Consider the following 15,593-nt stretch of genomic DNA (forward strand, 5'->3'; position numbering starts at 1 on the left):
CATGGCCCCCACGCTCTTTTCACTATATATTAACGGGGTAGTTGGACGTATGTTGTCAGAATCAGTAGATGCCCCCACTTTGTCTGGAATGAAAACCCCGATTTTATTATTTGCGGACGACACCCTCATTATATCAAAAACACCTAGCGGCCTCCAGCGAGCGTTGAAGATTTTTGAGGATTTCTGCACTGATCACAGGCTGGAAGTAAATGTGGCAAAAACTAAACTTATGGCGTTCAATCCACATATTAGCTTTAAAGGGAATTTTTTTATGAATGGGCTAAAAGTGGAAATGGTGTCGGATTTTGTCTATTTGGGCATCCACGTGGACAAGGGCATTAAGTGGGGGAAACATGTTGAAATGGCGGCCTTGAAACTCCGTCAAAATGCTGGAGCAGTACTGGTAGAACACAAGAAATCTTTGACTTAGCCAATACAGCCAGCTCTCCAAGTGTATGAGGCAAAAGCCCCAAGCTTGGCACTATATGGTGCTGAGATATGGGGATACGATAACCTGACACCTTTAACACTTGCTGAGAACAAATTTTTGCGTAACCTTGTTAATCTACCAAAGAGCTCACCAATGAAACCACTACGTTATAATCTAGGCAGGAAAGCTCTGGTAGATTTGGCTAGATTGCGTCCAATATTATATTGGCGACGGATTTGGGTAACCCCTGAACTTGCCCACTATGCCCAGGTTTTTTTGGATGTAATTAAAAATGATCATTTCCACAAGATAACCTGGTTAAAAGATCTTTCATAAAATTTAGCGGAAATGGGTATGAAGGGGCTGTGGGAGAACCCCGAGGTAGTCCCATTCCCATCGAAGCTTATACTAAAAGAAAAATATTGGGAAATGATTGCGTACCGCAACTGGAATACTGCCGATCCCTCTACTATTGAGGGTCGTTTTCTGGAGTGTAAAGCTGTCCCTAATTTAGAGCCATATTGGGATGGTATTACAAAACCGGGAGATAGAAAGCTCTATTTCCAACTCAGAGCGGGGTCCCTTCCGATAAGATCATTAACAGGAAGGTGGTCTTCTGGCAGTACCAATATGTGCCCGGTTTGCAAGACTGATAAAGAGACCATCGCCCATCTTCTTTTTGTATGCATAGCTTATAGCACCCCGAGAAGAGTCTGGTTAAAAGCTGTTTGCAGGCGCCTAGGCACAAGGGATAGTGCGGTGGCACTAAGACTAATTTGCACTAGCACTTTACCCGTTATTTCATATGCAGTTGCAAAATATCTCGGATGGGTTTGGGCCTTTAGGAAAACATTTTTGTCATGATAGATTTGATCCCTTTGCGTATGTATATGATTTTAGACATTTTAAAATGTATTGAACTCATGTGTAATATAAATGAGAGTTTACTTGATTTCTAGAAACACATGAATTCTGAAATGTTTTAAAAGTGTAATATTCTTAAACTGTTTTTAACTGCATTTTTATCCATATGTGTTGGCTAGCTATTGTTAATTGAAATGAATTTGTACCAGCAAATGGAGGTTTTAATAACCATGCTTTTACGAGTTTTTTTATTTTGAATAAAGCTAACTTGAACTTGAACAAGTCTATAAAGTCAGAGTGTCTATAAAGCCAGAGTATTCTCAGGACTTCTACTTTCCTTTTAGTACTCCTGTAATTATGCTTGCTTAAATCTTTTCTTTAAAAATCAGACTACGGAAGAAAATTGTTAGCTTGCCTTTATAGACTAACAAATTGTGTCATGTATTTTTTCAGGGAATTCCATTTCAGACACCCTAAGAATGCAGTTTCACTAAGCATGAGGAAGACTGGAGCTATGAAGAAAGGTGGCATTTTCTCTGCAGAATTCCTCAAAGTGTTCATTCCTTCACTGTTCATCTCTCATGTTCTAGCTTTGGGAGTGGGGTAAGTACAAGGGTTACAGGACTAACACAAGGCATGCATCTGTTATGAATTAAATGCTCTCCTATAAAACATGAAACATGTTGTTTATGAAAGTACAGGTTTTAGTTACGGCACTAACTAAGAACCTTTGTCACAAAAAATATGTATATAATACATAGTATTGGGGTTTTCAGCCAGACCTCTTCATTCATTGGTCTATTTTTATCTTTCACTTTCTTCTAGCCACCAAAGCATGCAATATGAGACACTGCGTCAGTGCACTTGATTTATTGGCTCCTTTCACATAAGTGATGGCATTCATGGTGTACACAATGTGTACTTCTGACCAAATAAATCAACTTCTTTGCCTGGGACCGAGCTTTTTTTTTTCTTTTTAAAAAACAGAACTATTTATAAGTATTTATTTTATTGTGCATGGGTCGGCTGTGATCTCTCCAGGCACTGCTACTGTGCCCTCCCTACCATATCCAGTGGGGGCATAATTGTTTTAAAATTTAGCTTTTTGGTCTGGCGTTAAACAAAACCTTTTGATTTCACAATTTTATATATATATATATATATATATATATATATATATATATATGTATATATGTGTGTATATATATATATATATAGATATGTGTATATAAATATGTGTATGTATATGTGTGTGTGTATATATATATATATATATATATAGGTGTGTGTGTATATTTATATATATGTATGTGTGTGTATATATATATGTGTATGTATGAATGTATACGTTTGTAGAAGTATTTACGGTCTGTCGTAAGTGATATTTTTACTGACTGCACCCCCTGTTCGGAGGGGGTGTGGGGGGTGCATGTAAGTCACCACTTTTGAGTAACTTTATAGTCAAAAATGATGAATAGCCAAAAGTAGTAAAGTTACTGAAATGTGTTAGTGTAAATTTACATGTGTCGATTTACTTATCTCCAAGTTTTACCTTTGTGAATATCCTGAAGTTTAAAATTGCTCTTATATAGCAGCCCTCACAAATTGAAATAAAATGTCACTTTTGCTATATATTAGCATTGATTTAAAATTTTCAAGTTGGAAATTGAGACCGTGAAATTGTTAAAAAGTGCTTGTCCTGTCGGAGGTCATCTGTGTTGTATAACCAAAGCAAAGAGTCTGTGTAATCTGTGTTAAAGGGTTTGGAACGAGTCCAGTAGCCGGTGGTGGAATAATTGAGAAGGAAAGCAAACCACTTTGTCTCTCTCTTTCTTTCAATTAACGAATTATGTGTATTGTTCAGTACACTGTTTCATTTTCAATTCACTGTTCACTCAATTAAACCAAATTGCTACTTTTGTAGCTTTTCTCTTTGCTTTTTCCACCCAAGCAGAAGAGAAACGGCATTCACTGCAAAATATTTATTTTCTAAAACAGTCAGAAATTGTAATTTCTGTACCATATTGTTAAGACCTGTCAGAGTTTTAGAATGAGTCGTAATGACTGCTGCTTGAACTGGGGTGCAGCTATGGAGCATTCCATACGAGCAAACATGCTATCATTGATGAAACCATTACCATTGAGCGTACTTGACTATGTGATCGCAAAAAGCAACAATTAGGCAAAGCAAAAAGAATATTTATTCAGTGATGTGAGATCAGCTGCTTGAAAATGTAATGTTAATTAAGTGATCCTCAGTACAACACAAAGTACATCATCTGTAGAGGAAGATCAGGATTTGACAGTGTTATAACGAAACATGCTTATGGGAGAAATTACAAGTTTTGTTTAATACACAACTAATCATAGCTTCCACTGTGTACAGTAGTCTCACGTTGCTTAAAAATGCATGTACAGTATTGCAAGCTCACCTATTCAAGTGAGATAAAATACATAATTGGTGAAAATATTTAACTTGTGTGTGAGCGCGTATGAAGGGATAACATGCCTGCAAAGGTCTTCAAAATATCCAAGGTACGATGGAAAACAGGCTTCGAAAACCACACCACAGAGATGGTCCCAACCTGGAGTCAAGGAAGAGGCAATCTGCCCTCCAACCACTCAAACGTCCTGACCACAGTTAAAAAGCACGAGCCAAGTTAACCACAGAATGTATTAGTTATTTATTTACTCGAGTTTTATATAGCGCTGGCTAGACCCGGAGGTATCAGAGCGCTTTACATGAGGAGAGTTACATAGGTTACAAATTACACATTGTTACAGAAGGTACAACAGTTACAAGTTACATTCTTAGGTTGATGGTGTGTAGTGGGGAAAGGGGTATTGTAAAATAGTCAAATGAATCTGTTGCAGACACCCCATAACAGATGAATGTTGTTGATGAAGGACCACAGTGTATGTGCTCACTCGTGGGTAATATCTTAGGGGGTTCTGCTTTCAAACTAATATTTATAATATACAAGGGTTTTCATACACTTTGCAATCTACAGTACTTTCTCATCTAAACACCCACAAATGAAGAATTTCTGAATACTATCCAGGCATGATAAACAGATGGCATTGTTTTAACGACTGTGTGTAACTAGGTTGCTATGGGGAGGTGGCAGGAAGCTATGATTAGGTGCAGAAGCACAGACTGGGAATGATGGAAGTAAAATCCACTGTTAGAGGTTCGTGGCGTATGAAATGGGGGTTGACAAATTATTTAAATAATCAAGGAAGGATAGGGGGTTAGATGTGTTTGAGAAGAAATCTAGCCAGCTATTATACTATAACAATTGTACCCTATGGTACACCTGTTATTCTACTATGTGTTTTTTGTTCTCATCTGTCGGACTGCTTTCAGCTATCTAGATGCAAAGGTCTCTCATGCAGCACGAGTGAGTAATTATGCAGCAAGAAAATTAATTATGCCGCACATTTGTAATAGAATTACTTCATTATTTGGTCATTTTTTAACTTGGTAACAGTCTGGGCATTGGCTGCACCTCAGTAGTACCAGTTAAACACCCAAATATCGCATTGAGCAACATAAAGCTGACTAGTCCAGCTTTGCAAAGGCCCTTCCACTGCGTGACAACACGAGTCACTGCATATTTATTAACTTTTGAACAATTTCAGCTAGAATTCCTTTTTTTTGTTGGTTAAATCTGCAAATTATGCGCCAGATGATGGATTATGTGGCAAATGGGGCAAATCTGTAATTATGCGAAAATCGCAGCAGCCGCACAATCGCGTAATTCCATTGGCCCGCCAACACATCATAGTACATTACAAAAAAGGGGGGGGTTTGAACCCATGCAGTCGCGGGGACCTGGGCGTTATGTGGTAAGTGTATAGAGGGGTCCCCGCAAGGAGAACGTGTTGTGTGAAACACACACTGACACAGTTATGAATCAAAACAACCTTAATCAAAGATAATCAAAGATTACTCATAGCAAGTATTGTCATTTATTTACCAACACTAGATTTAAATCAATAAGACATTACATTCAGATTTATTAAGTGAATGGCCCCAAACGGGAGAAAGGAGAGGGAAGAGAAATTGTGCTCAAAGCGGTGTAAAGTCAAAAAAGGGTACACAGAATCAAAGAAAATAGGTTATTACAGTCTTCAAATCACAATTGGTATTATTCCTAGAAACAAAAAACCTACATAATTATGGCATGTATTGTATCACTATTAACCTAGGGACATTCAACGGTCACATACATAGTTCAATGTAATCAGGGGGGTGTGCCGAAGGTCCCAATTGAGAAGGAAAGTCATCGACGTTTCGACCCCTAACCGTAGGCTACATTAGGTCCTTTACCGGGGTCTTCATCAGCACAGGTACAGGGGGGAGGAAGACGAAGTAGGGTGGGGCAGTCCTATTTCAGCTTAGAACAATCAATTTGCTGAAGTAGAAAGCCCTCCAATTAATTACTATTCCAGATGAGACTAGCTGCTCCGGGAATACACCAAATTAACGACACAGGAGTAATTACGCTGGTAGTCTTATGCAATTCGGATATGGTGCCTGATGTCACTTTTGCCTCACGAATAATTACTTTAGAAAATGCCGATATCACCCATTGTATTTATATGGGCAAAACCGAAGTGGATTCTATTATGACACTGTTGCGTGTTCAATCGCTTGTATTTCAACGTTCCGTTCCGTCTCTGCAAACACAGCTGCCGGCTGTGTTTGCAGACACGAGTCTGACTAGCGTGACTTCGCCTTCTGTGGTTCTGATTCAATTATCACGGAGCTTCCCCTGTTAACGGAACGTTGAAATATGGCGGAATCCCTCGTGTGTAACTGGAAGGGTTGTTCCACTTAGCTTGGCTCTGACGTTAAAAGAAAAGGTGTTCTAACAAGCGATTGAACACTCAACAGTGTCATAATAGAATCCACTTCGGTTTTGCCCATATAAATACAATGGGTGATATCGGCATTTTCTAAAGTAATTATTCGTGAGGCAAAAGTGACATCAGGCACCATATCCGAATTGCATAAGACTACCAGCGTAATTACTCCTGTGTCGTTAATTTGGTGTATTCTCGGAGCAGCTAGTCTCATCTGGAATAGTAATTAATTGGACGTCTTTCTACTTCAGCAAATTGATTGTTCTAAGCTGAAATAGGACTGCCCCACCCTACTTCGTCTTCCTCCCCCCTGTACCTGTCCTGATGAAGACCCCGGTAAAGGACCTAATGTAGCCTACGGTTAGGGGTCGAAAGGTCGACGACTTTCCTTCTCAATTGGGACCTCCGGCACACCCCCCTGATTACATTGAACTATGTATGTGACCGTTGAAGGTCCCTAGGTTTATAGTGATACAATACATGCCATAATTATGTAGGTTTTTTGTTTCTAGGAATAATTCCAATTGTGATTTGAAGACTGTAATAACCTATTTTCTTTGATTCTGTGTACCCTTTTTTGACTTTACACCGCTTTGAGCACAATTTCTCTTCCCTCTCCTTTCTCCCGTTTGGGGCCATTCACTTAATAAATATGAATGTAATGTCTTATTGATTTAAATCTAGTGTTGTTAAATAAATGACAATACTTGCTATGAGTAATCTTTGATTATCTTTGATTAAGGTTGTTTTGATTCATAACTGTGTCAGTGTGTGTTTCACACAACACGTTCTCCTTGCGGGGACCCCTCTTTACACTTACAACACATCATAGTAAGCTGAGAACCCTACCATTGTTTGGCTTTATTGTCTTTTTCTCATTTGCTTGCTTCTTATTTGATGACTTGCTTTCCTTTTCTTGCATTTAACTCTCCTTGGAGCATAGTCTCTTACCATCTTTTTGACTGACTGACTTGTATCGGTCTACTGCTCACTTTTAGGGAACTTTAGGGAGACTGCATGTTTTTTGCAGCTCCCTCCCTCACGTGCTGATTACCACTCCCCCAAATACCCTCCTCTGTGCTCCATGTTGCTCATCTCTCCTCCTACTTGCTCTCTCCCTTGTGTGCTGCTTTTTCTGTTGGATAACTAATTCTCTCCATGTGGCTCCCTTCTCCCCAACTCTTTTTTTTATTTTTATTTTGTGCGCCAACCTGATTGCTGTCCCCACCTACTCCCCGTGTCTTCCCCCAGACTTTATCCCTATACCATGTCCTACAAGGCTCCTCCACCCCTGGAGGTCCTTAAAGTAAAATATTTACATTTTTTGGTGGGACCAACCGCTCCAATTTGTAGTTGGCTGCTCTTCATTTACAAATCCGCTTTTGCACAAGTAAAAATCCCTTTTTTTAAATTTACTCTTCCAAGGAGCCTCTGCGGTCTTGGATCAATATATAATTTAAAAAAAATGGCATTCAAATCATTTAATAGGTTAGCAACAGTGTGTGGTTATACGCACATGTGCATACGTCGACTTACATGGGCGTGCCTTCTGATTGACCAGCCACGGCCCGCAAAATGCAATGCAGCCCATGCTACGGAATTCATTTTGTTAATTAAATTGTTTACTTGCCTCCAATTATCCATATTCTGGTTTTTAGTGCCACCCCCGCCCCGCCTTTCTGCCCCACCGCAACTCCCTCCACGGGCCGCGGCTGTGATTGACGGAGCCTCATAACGGCATAATGCATGCAACACCCATTGTGCATTCTCTCATCTTCATGCCCAAAGCCATGTCCCCTGAGAGCCGCTCCTCAGAGCGCCATGTTCATGTTAGAAGAGACCCACAGCTGACAGGAAATGTGGAGGTTGGCCAAGAAGATTGCTGGTTGCATTTTTTTCTGCCTCCCTTATATCTGTGTAGACCCCAGAGACATGGGGAGACTCCCAACCGCCATTCTGCCTCTTTGCTCGGGTCTTTGGAACACTGTGCAAGACAGGAACACAGGGAGTAAGGAGTTTCTTTTTATTACGTGGCAGCAATGTTGCTATTTCTTAGAAGTGAATAGCTAAGTTAAGAATCAGGTAGTCATGCTAGCGGCTCTCAGTGACATACTGTGATGGGTTCCTCTGAGCGGTGGAATGATGAGCACATGCAGGGTATGGATGAAGATACTCTTTTATTTCAGACAGCACACGATCACCCACAGCTCTCCAGCTCCAGCCCTCAGCTCCAGGTGTCCACAACAACTGACAAACCTCGAACTCCCAACACAGAACCATACAGAGCTTCCAACCTTCCCATTCTAAAGGAACATAGACAATAAGAACACAACATATCTTCCCCCTTAACACAACCACAAAAGGAAACTTAAAATCATCCTACCAAACCCCCACCCCAAGCAACAAAGTACAAACAACAAATTTCTGCAGAAGAGATAACTAAACACAAGCGCATCCACGGTTAGATCACAAGTGTGTCAATCAGAGAGTAGGGAGAAACGGAACACTCACTCCAATACATAATCTTTTAATTATTGAGAGGGGCGTACTCTTCTCCCACTTTCCCTTGTCATTGCGGCACCATCCAATACTCTCTCCTCCCCTTCCTTCAAGGGTCTACCCATCTTATCTCCCTCACGCATGTAGGAAGGTGGATATCTGACTATGGTTGCCCCCAACTTTTTGCCTAGTGTTTTGCTGGTTTCTGACTTAGTTGGCCTGGGATCCTGCTATTCAGGACCCCAGGCTTCCTGCTCTCTCTGTTAAAATGGATTCCATGTACCTTAGGTACATATCTAATTGGATACTGGGTCACCTTATCAGTCCCTGTACAGTGTACCTTAGGTACCCAGGGCATAGGTGCACTCATTGCCTACCAGGGGCTGAAGAATGTATTATGCCACCCCTGGCTGGCCATCTAAATCTGACACAACTGGCTGCATGACAGCTGGGGCAAGGTGGTGTAAACACCCTTTGCTGTAGATATAGTATACCTATATCTAACCCTAAAATGTACACATATACTCCTATCAGTCACTCCTATGGAAGGCCTTATCAATCCTGAAGGTAGGGTGCTTGGAATTATGTGAGATGGTGCTCTGGCATGAGCTGAGCCCGTTTGCAGCTTGCGGAACCAAGTCCTAATAGCTGTTCCATGATAACGCTATACCATATACTCTTAAGTGCATTATCAACCTCGCGGTTAAATGCTAATTCTGGTATAACATTATCAAAACATGTCGAGTAAGTGTCATACGATTTGGAATACTACCCCCTCGCCAATTCTGGCGACGGGGGTAGCATTCCACCCTTCTAGAGGGACACGACATGTATGTAACTGTGAACCCCGGTTAAAGTTAACTCGAGCCTCAGCATCACAAAATGGATGCTGCCACCACAGACACAAGTCTGACCTCCTGCTGCTGGGAGTCCTTCCAGCAAGGATGGCTTGGACAAAGGGTTTCCTGCCTTGGGAGGTGCTAGCACCACCCCAGACAGGATTTTGTGTATTGGGGAGGATAGGCCTGAAAGGAATGAGACATGGGGCACACAAGGTGTCCTGTGCATACACCGGTTCAAACCAGTTGCTGGGGCATCCCTGCCCCAGCTCTGGCGGGAAACCGGACAAAGGATAGGGGGTGTAACCACCCCCCTTCCTAGTCCCACCCAGGGGAGGGACCTAGTCAGTAGTGCAGCCCCCTTAAGGGGAATAAAGGTAGGAGCTGGTCCCATTCCAGATTAGATTATCCTGAACTATTCAACAAGAAGAAACTATGGCCTTCGACGTTCTGCTCCACAGAAGACTGCAGAATCTCCCTTGTGGGCAACGAGTGTCCACCCTGCAACTGCAGGCACCATCAAGCGTCCAGCGGCTTCACTTTGTCGTCTTCCCTCGAGGATCCAGACTTCAGAGCCCGACGAGACCCGGATTCCCAGACCTCTCCAACCTCAACCTACATTTACAGCAAAGCTGAGACCCGTGGGTGCGACGAGACACGTGGGAGCGACGAGACACGTGGGACCGGCCATCTTGAACGAACCTGCACTTCGCTTCCAGCACGACTCCCGAGGTAAACTCGACCAAGTGCTTTGGGGATTGAGAAGCCCCAACTCCGAGCAGCCCCTGCACCGAAGATCAGCCCTCCAGCTTCCACGAGATCTGCGTGGGGCACTTCTGCTTGTTTGCTGCTCGACGCGTTGTCTGGTCACTTGCCGGCTGGCTAGTGGCCTCTTAGACGACGAACCTTTGAATCTTTGCTGCTGGTGTGGTTGCTCCAGACTGGCCCTTGCTCCCTTCCAAAAGAGGGGCACCCCGGACTCTCCTAGTCCGCACCAGACGTCTTTTCCACTCACCGCATGGGTTACCTTTGCCAAGGCCTGTTGAGTCCAATCCCGGATCCGACACCGCCGACAGCGAGAGCCTGCGTGGGACAACTCGTGCCTCCATCCTGGTCGTCGAAGACACCTCCTGGTCCACGTGGCTGCAGAGTCAAGCGTCCACTCTTCACCTGATCGCGTCGACAGCACCTGGTTCCTTCCTGGTTCCACACCGGTCACTGGCTAGTGACTTTGAACACTGTCCCCTCTGCTTTCAGGTCCTCTTCTTCACCGATCCACCCTTGGATCGCTCCGGACATCTTCCTCCTGGTCGCCTGCAACATCTTTTCTTTCAGGCTCCATTGACTTCAATGCGAGAACCCAACACTCTTTGGCACCTATGCACCCGCAGCCCGTGGGTGAGGTAACGAGAGCATTTCGGTGCTCATGGGTAGTCTAACTGTCCTAGTGTCCAATTCCACAGTCGTTGTTGTCCTAACTAGTCAGGATTGTCCGTACTTACCTTTTACTTGAACTGTACTGTCCATAGACGTTGTTACGCATCTCGCGTGTGAGTTCACACTCTGCTCACGCGTTCCGTGGGCCTCCTATTACTTACCTGAAGTTAGTGTAGCGTGGTCCCATCGATCCTACAGCCTCTGGACAGCTCCATTCCCATTATCGACTTTCACATTCCACTTACTTAGTATATGGTTTGTCGTGCCCCTAGGGCACCATTGTAATTTTGTGCAACTTGTAGTATTTTTCGTAAGAGATTGTCATGTGCTTAGCCCTCTGACCTCATAAAGAGTTCAGAGGTGTTGTTATTAATAAATATACTGTTTATTTTCATAACAACCTGTGTGGTGTCCTTTCATCTGGTATTCAAGGGGTTATATTGTGGTAAAACAGCTGGCTTCACATGCCAAAAGAGTTTAGCCTAAGACTGCTTTGTCCATGCTACCATTAGGATAGCTGGTCTATAAGGTTGACTTACAACCAATCACCATAAGGGTTGTTTGGACTGATACAAGGTGATCACTAGAACTAGTGAGCATCATATATCAGGCCAACTTCTCACATTGGTGTGCAGCGGTTGGGATTTGAGCTTGCTGTTGTTTTTACCAAATATAATCTTGAAATATCATTTGAAAGATCACATAAGGTACTCTAGGTACATATAACAAGCTTGGAAATACTCGTGAGTTCTACTGAACCAGCTGTTGTAGTAGAAAGGGCCTAGCACACCCGGACTACAACTCTTAGCAAGGGATCAGTAGGAAAACCCATAGTGTAGGTAGGTGCATCACTTACACCTCACTAGAAAGCATGTCTACCCATGGAGAGACTTCAGAGACTCCCCAAGTGGTTAGTGACCCTCCACAGGTCCTTTCCAGATATGCAGCTCTCAGTTTCCAGGAGATGAGACAATTGTGTACCTCCAGGAAATTGAAACAGGGTTCTAACCCTACCACTCCTTTTCTGTTAGGTCTCTTAGAGACATATGATGCCAGAAGGGCTGCCAACAAAGACCCCTCTAATCCAGATAGGAGCATGCCAGCCTTAGAAGGTACTCTTGGTGATCCAGATCTCCCTGAAACAGAAGATGTAGAAGAGGAGGAAGAGGATGAGGAACCCTCTGGGGATGAGGCAGACAAAGGTTCTGTGATAGTCAGCAGACTCACAAGGGCCAACTTAGACCTACATAGGGAAGGAACTGGGGGACCCCCAGTACTGACCCTAAGCAGGCCTAACCATGGAGTTAGAAGAGATAGGTCTCATTCTAGGGACTCCATTAGATCTGTGCACTCTCGTGCCTCTCATGCATCTGCTCAGAGGAGGATGACTTCCCCTCAGAGGAGAGAGCATGAGGCAAAGATGAAGGAAGCTAATCTGAGGATCCAGAGGGAAGAACTTGCCCTTGCCAAAGAGAAGCTTGCCTTTGCTAGGGAGCAACAGTTGAGTGGGGTAGCCCCCATTGGTGGCAGCACTATCCCTAGGGATAGAGACAGGAGTTTTGATAATAGATACCTGAGTAAAATAGTGCCCTCCTATAAGACAGGAGATATCCACAAGTGGATAACTGCTTTGGAGAGAGCCTGCTAAGTACAGCAGGTACCCCAGAGTCAGTGGGCAGCTATATTGTGGCTCTCCTTTGAAGGTAAAGGTAGAGACAAGCTCCTCACTGTTAGAGATGAGGATGCTAATGATGACCAAGTCTTGAAAACTGCACTGATTGATGGGTTTCGCTTAACCACTGAACAGTACAGGTTGATGTTCAGGGATACCCAGAAGACTCAGGCTCAGGATTGGACTGACTTTGTTGATTGTGCCACTAAGGCTTTGGAAGGCTGGCTACTGGGAAGTAAGGTTACTGATTACACCGGATTGTACAATCTAATTATGAGAGAGCAAGTCTTAAATAATTGTCAGAACCAGTTATTACACCAGCACCTGGTAGACTCTGATCTGACCTCTCCACAAGAATTGGGTAAGAGGGCAGACAAATGGGTCAGAACCATGATTAGGCCTAAGAACCAAGGTGGTGACCAAAAGAAGGAATCAACCAAGCCTCAAGAGAAGGGTGGGAATAAATCTACAGATCAAACCACATCAGGGCCCCAAAAATCCTCTGAGAGGGGTGGGTCCCAGAATCCTTCCAATACCCAGAAGAAACCTTATTGCTATACCTGCAAACAGGTAGGCCATTGGAAAACTGACAGCAGTTGCCCAAGGGCCAACAACAATAAGGAGAACATACCCCCAAGTAACACTCCCAAGCCTCCTGTTACTACTAGTAGTAATCCCCAGGTGGTGGGAGTGCCCCCAAGAATTTGGGTGGATTTACTTTGGGAGTTCCTGGGGACTCTGGCCTAACCAGATCCCCTAACTCAGATACTCTTGTCTGTGAAACTGGCATGGGGTTTGCCAACTTCACTGCTTGTCCCAACACTTTGGGCAAGTACAGACAGGAGCCCCTCATCAATGGTCTGAAAGTTGAGGCCTATAGAGACACAGGGGCTAGCATCACCATGGTGACTGAGAGCCTAGTTCCCTCAAGGCAACTTATACCTGGTGCCACATACCAGGTGACAAACATTGATGTAGTGCAGAAAAATCATCCCATGGCAGTGGTAAATCTCAGCTGGGGAGGTGTCACTGGCCCCAAGAGAGTGGCAGTGTCATCAACCTTGCCTGTAGATTGCCTACTGGGGAATGATTTAGAGATCTCAGCCTGGGCTGAGGTAGAACAAGAAACCCATTCTAAAATGGTAAATCTTCCTGAACAGGTTAGGAGGGCTGTGCCAGGCTCAGCCCAATCTCAAATAGATTCCTTCCCTGAAAAGATTAGCAGGGCTGTGATGGTAACAGCCCATACCCAAACTGAGTCCCTTCCTGAAAGGGTTGGTGGGTTTGTGATGGCCACAGCCCAAACTCAGTCTGATAATAGTGTTGTGAAGCCTGAAACTATGGATCACTCCACTCAAACAGAGAGCATTGAGGAGGAAGAGAAATCTCCCTCCCGCCAGACTTTAGGAAAGGATCAGCCTCCTCAGGGAACTGATCCTACCCCTTGTGAAGAAACTGCCCCAGAGGTAGTCAGGCCTAGCCTGGCAGAACCCCTGATGTCAGTGGACCCTTCCAAGGTGGGACCCAGTCTGGAGCAGGTAACCTGCCCCTCTCTACCCTGCCTCAGTCAGCCCAGGGCTGTGGAGGTCAGGGAGGCCAGTGGTGGTCCCCAAAGGCCCCCCCCTGTCCAAAAGAACCCCCCAATCAGCAGATTAAGGGCACTGAAGCTAGTAGTTCTAGCCAAGTGAAAATAAAACAAACTCCTGAGGGATCCCCCTTAAAATTAGTTAGGGACCTCCCACAGATGGACACTGTTGGGCACAGCCAAACCTGGGATCTAAGGGCCCCAAACCTGACCTGTCCCTCCAGTAAGCCAAACAGAGGGACCCAGCCTCCAGCTTTAGGTAGCAGAGGTTGACCCTGAGAGCATACAGCAACTCAGTCCTGGAAAGAAAGGCATATATGGTGGATAGTGATTGGAGGAAGTTGAGCCCAACATTAGTGGAGCCTCACTTCAGTACTCCATCCCAGCACCAGCCTTTTACTTTACCAAAACACACCACAGGTAGAGATTCCCTATGGTGGAGACCCTCAGATACCCTTAGGGTGAGGGATTGCTTAGTGGACCATGAGATAGGGGGTAACCATGCCAGTGCATGCACCTCCTCATATGGCCACTCAGGCAATATAGGCTTACCTGGTCAAGGATAGTCTTATCTCCTTTCGTTTGGGGGGGGGGGGGGGGTTATGTAGGAAGGTGGATATCTGACTATGGTTGCCCCCAACTTTTTGCCTAGTGTTTTGCTGATTTCTGACTTAGTTGGCCTGGGATCCTGCTATTCAGGACCCCAGGCTTCCTGCTCTCTCTGTTAAAATGGATTCCATGTACCTTAGGTACATATCTAATTGGATACTGGGTCACCTTATCAGTCCCTGTACAGTGTACCTTAGGTACCCAGGGCATAGGTGCACTCAGGGCCTACCAGGGGCTGAAGCATGTATTATGCCACCCCTGGCTGGCCATCTAAATCTGACACAACTGGCTGCATGACAGCTGGGGCAAGGTGGTGTAAACACCCTTTGCTGTAGATATAGTATACCTATATCTAACCCTAAAATGGACACATATACTCCTATCAGTCACTCCTATGGAAGGCCTTATCAATCCTGAAGGCAGGGTGCTTGGAATTATGTGAGATGGTGCTCTGGCATGAGCTGAGCCCGTTTGCAGCTTGCGGAACCAAGTCCTAATAGCTGTTCCATGATAACGCTATACCATATACTCTTAAGTGCATTATCAACCTCGCGGTTAAATGCTAACTCTGGTATAACATTATCAAAACATGTCGAGTAAGGTGTCATACGATTTGGAATACTACCCCCTCGCCAATTCTGGCGACGGGGGTAGCATTCCACCCTTCTAGAGGGACACGACATGTATGTAACTGTGAACCCCGGTTAAAGTTAACTCGAGCCTCAGCATCACAAAATGGATGCTGCCACCACAGACACAAGTCTGACCTCCTGCCGCTGGGAGTCCTTC

The 15,593-nt window shown here is 44.3% G+C and overlaps 1 protein-coding gene across 2 annotated transcripts in view; it reads left to right on the forward strand.

Moving 5' to 3' along the window:
• The window catches only part of BNIP3L (BCL2 interacting protein 3 like), a 110,334-nt gene that overhangs the window by 72,241 nt on the left and 22,500 nt on the right, over positions 1-15,593 (forward strand). For both annotated transcript variants that reach the window (XM_078666612.1, XM_078666611.1), the window contains exon 5: positions 1,748-1,897. In XM_078666612.1, the coding sequence (XP_078522738.1) occupies positions 1,748-1,897 (150 nt within the window). The remainder of the gene's footprint in view (positions 1-1,747; positions 1,898-15,593) is intronic.

This window comes from Lissotriton helveticus, chromosome 11, assembly GCF_964261635.1.
Source record: "Lissotriton helveticus chromosome 11, aLisHel1.1, whole genome shotgun sequence".
NCBI lineage: Eukaryota > Metazoa > Chordata > Amphibia > Caudata > Salamandridae > Lissotriton > Lissotriton helveticus.